Source organism: Silene latifolia, chromosome Y, assembly GCF_048544455.1.
Source record: "Silene latifolia isolate original U9 population chromosome Y, ASM4854445v1, whole genome shotgun sequence".
Lineage (NCBI taxonomy): Eukaryota > Viridiplantae > Streptophyta > Magnoliopsida > Caryophyllales > Caryophyllaceae > Silene > Silene latifolia.
In genome coordinates this window covers 335,939,717-335,941,678 of record NC_133538.1, presented here as the reverse complement: position 1 = coordinate 335,941,678, position 1,962 = coordinate 335,939,717, and the positions used below count along the sequence as shown (strand labels likewise).

General features: G+C 39.6%; 1 protein-coding gene across 1 annotated transcript; it reads right to left on the bottom strand.

Moving 5' to 3' along the window:
- Positions 1 to 255: 255 nt before the first annotated feature.
- LOC141631442 (uncharacterized) lies at positions 256 to 693 on the bottom strand. Its single transcript, XM_074444110.1, has one exon. The coding sequence runs from the start codon at positions 691 to 693 to the stop codon at positions 256 to 258; it is 438 nt and encodes a 145-aa protein (XP_074300211.1).
- Positions 694 to 1,962: the final 1,269 nt, after the last annotated feature.

The following is a 1,962-nucleotide window of genomic DNA, read 5'->3' as shown; positions in this document are numbered from 1 at the left end:
GGAATTTAGACTAAATAAAAACTTATTATTTATTATAAATCCCAAGTTTCTGCATCAAAAATTTCATTTTTGTTTTACATGTTTCGGTTGCATTCTTAACTAAGAGTTGCCTATGTATCTGCTTTGCAACAGAATCAAACCGAGTTTGTAGTTCTCACATAAAATATTTCATGCAGTATTGATAAACAACTCACAAATTATTCTAAAATCATTTGCAATTCAAAAATTATTTCATAACATTTGAGAATGAGGTCATTAGGGATAGTATTTCTTCAGTTGGTCCAAATTCGTAGGATTTTTGAAGTCATTCCCATCCAAATCTATTAATCGAACAGCGCCTCCCGACAAAATCTTCTTTACCAAATAAGGGCCTGCCCAATTTGGTTTGAACTTACCCCTCGGGTCAATAGGTAACAAAGCTCTAACCGACTTGAGAACCAGATCACCCTCACTAATTCCCCTTGGTTTTCCCTTTTTGTTGAAAGCTCTCTTTATCCTTTTCTGGTAGAGTTGGACATGGTACAATGCGTTCAAATGCTGATCGTCAAGCATGACTAGTGAATCATATCTTTCTTGAACCCAATCTGCTTCAGGAATCTGGCTTTCTAGTAGGATCCTTAGGGACGGTAGTTCCAGCTCAACTGGTTGAACCGCTTCCATTCCATATACAAAGTAATACGGGGTTGCACCCATGGCTGTTCTAATTGAAGTTCTATACCCCTATAATGCAAAGGGTATCTTTTCTGGCCACTCTCTATAGTTGTCAGCCATCTTCCTCGAAATGGTTGTGATTGTTTTATTAGTAGCTTATACCGCATCATTCGTCTGTGGTCGGTATGGTGATGACTTGTGATGTTTGATTTATACTTTTCAAGTATAACTGTGGTCTCAGCTTGGAAATGAGTTCCGTGATCGCTGATGAACTCATGTGGTACTCCGTACAGGCAAATGATGTCATTTTGAATGAATTGTGCTACTTGCTTCACTTTTAGCACTTGGTAAGACTTTGCTTCTACCCACTTCGTGAAGTATTCGATTGTAACAAGGATAAAACAATGCCCTCCAGTTCCTGATGGGTTTATTTTTTCGATGATGTTGATTCCCCTGGTTGAAAATGGCCAGGGTGACGTCATGGTGTATAACATAGAAGGTGCCACATGCTGTATATTCGCGAATATCTGACAATTATGACAGTGCCTGACATATTTGCAACAATCTGTTTCCATCGTTGTCTGATAATAACCAAGCCTTATGATCTGACGGACTAACATATGGGCATTCATGTTTGGCCCACATTCACCGTCATGGACTTCCTCCATACCTTTTTAGCTGTCGATTTATTGACGCATCGCAACAAAACACCTTGAGCCGTCTTCTTATATAGAAACCCGTCATTGGTCTTAATGAATTGGGCGGATAACATTCATAGATCGCGCTTTCCATGCGTGTCAAGGTCGGGGGGATACTCTCTTGTTTCCTTGAATTTCAAAATGGCTGTGGTTTCACCTTCCTTAGCAACATCGATTGCATTCACATAGGTAGGTGACGATCTTCGTTCGACACATATTGGTATACTGTCTATATGGTCGGGAATGTTGATTAAGGCAGCTAACGCATTTGCAAACTGATTTTATTCTCTTGGGAGGTGAACATATCGAATATCTTCGAAGTATTTTTCCAACTATTCGATTCTGGTTTGATATGGGGCCAAACTTTGGCTTTTAATTTTCCATGACCCACCCACTTGATTGATCACAAGGGACGAGTCTCCATGTACTAATAATTTATTCACACCTAAGTTAAGAGCACTATGTAAACCAAGCAAATATGCTTCATATTCAGCGGTGTTGTTTGTGACATTGAAATCCAGCTTGATGGGCACGGGCACTTGTTCACCTATTGGTGAGAGAAGAAGTATACCCACTCCATTTCCCATATAGTTTGATGCTCCATCGAAATACA